Consider the following 1289-nt stretch of genomic DNA (forward strand, 5'->3'; position numbering starts at 1 on the left):
AGGCGGGCAAGAGCCCGCGGGTGGGAAATGCGGACGGGCAGCGATGCCGAAAGCCCACCTGCGGAGAGACGTCCCTTTCCTCCTTCAGTAATCCTCAATAAAATACTCCTCCTCTTTGGAGGAGTGGCTGCATTTTGCACAGCATAATTAAATATGTTCATCTGTGTGTATATGCATTCAATACATGTTAACTTGCCGCCGGGAAGGGCAGCGAGCCCCCCTGCAGCCCCGCTCCCCGCAGGAGGCAGGCGCGAGGTCCAGCCTCAGCTCCAACTGATTTTTGCCATTTTCACCTGGGAATGAGCAGCGAGAGACCCAGAAGCAGATGTTTAGGAGAGCAATTGTCTGCTAAATACTTGGATGTCGGGGGGTTTAGCCACTGGATGAATCAGGCAGGAAAAGAGTTTGGGTTTTGAAGCCGCAGATTTTTGACTGACAGCCTCCCGAGGGGATGCTCTGAGCCCCCCTGCATGGGGCAGAAGAAGAAGCATCTCCCGGCCTCACAGGGCCGTTGGAGATCTCCTGGTCTAAGACCCCACAGTGCTCCATGGTGATGGAGATAGGCACAAACCTCAGGAACAAAGATAGCTGCTGTGTTTCCTAAGGTGCGGCAACTCTACGGACGGGAAACAAGTCTCTGCTCTCCAGAATATAGGGTCTGACCGAATTTAAAAAAATAATAACCCCCTGTACATCACTGTCTTTGAAGGCTACTCATTGCTCTGCTTCGGGAAAACCTCACGTCACGCAGCATTTTCCATTACCTCCCACTGATTCCTGGCCGTCGGTCCCCGTGTCCTGGGTATCAGCTGAGCCCTGCTGTAGCTTCCCACTGTTTTCCTCTCGCTTTGCTTTGGGAAACACAAAGCACAAGAAAGGGACTGATGGAGCAGTTAGTGACGATAATTAGGTTTTAATGTTTGCAGATCGGCAGCAGATTTTCAGAGCAGATTAAAAAATTGCTTGCTTCTTGAGTCACACACTTTTCATGGCACCCTGTAGGACTGCTCGCTCAAATTTGTCCCGAACTCTGAATTACTCTGAGGCATTGTTACAACTGCCGTAGATTAGGAATTTTGGCTAACACACATAGTACGTCCCGTTATTCACAACACTATACATAAAATAAAGCTTTTCTTACCAAACACTTGAAGAAAGGCAGCCTTGTACTTTACCTTCACATTGCTTCTCTCCATCAAAATCCCCATGAACTGTTTCCTCCACCAACAAATTTCTATTTTCCTCCTGATTTTCTTTTCCAGGTGGAGCGTCGGGGCTCGTTTCCGCGT

The 1289-nt window shown here is 49.3% G+C and overlaps 1 protein-coding gene across 1 annotated transcript in view; it reads right to left on the reverse strand.

The window, feature by feature from the left end:
- The window catches only part of ERMN (ermin, ERM-like protein), a 3424-nt gene that overhangs the window by 2000 nt on the left and 135 nt on the right, over nucleotides 1-1289 (reverse strand). The window contains exons 2-3 of the mRNA XM_009885476.1: nucleotides 1176-1245; nucleotides 765-851 (exon numbers count right to left, since the gene is read on the reverse strand). Coding sequence (XP_009883778.1) covers nucleotides 765-851; nucleotides 1176-1245 — 157 coding nt within the window. The remainder of the gene's footprint in view (nucleotides 1-764; nucleotides 852-1175; nucleotides 1246-1289) is intronic.

Source organism: Charadrius vociferus, unplaced genomic scaffold (assembly GCF_000708025.1).
Source record: "Charadrius vociferus isolate BGI_N301 unplaced genomic scaffold, ASM70802v2 scaffold404, whole genome shotgun sequence".
Lineage (NCBI taxonomy): Eukaryota > Metazoa > Chordata > Aves > Charadriiformes > Charadriidae > Charadrius > Charadrius vociferus.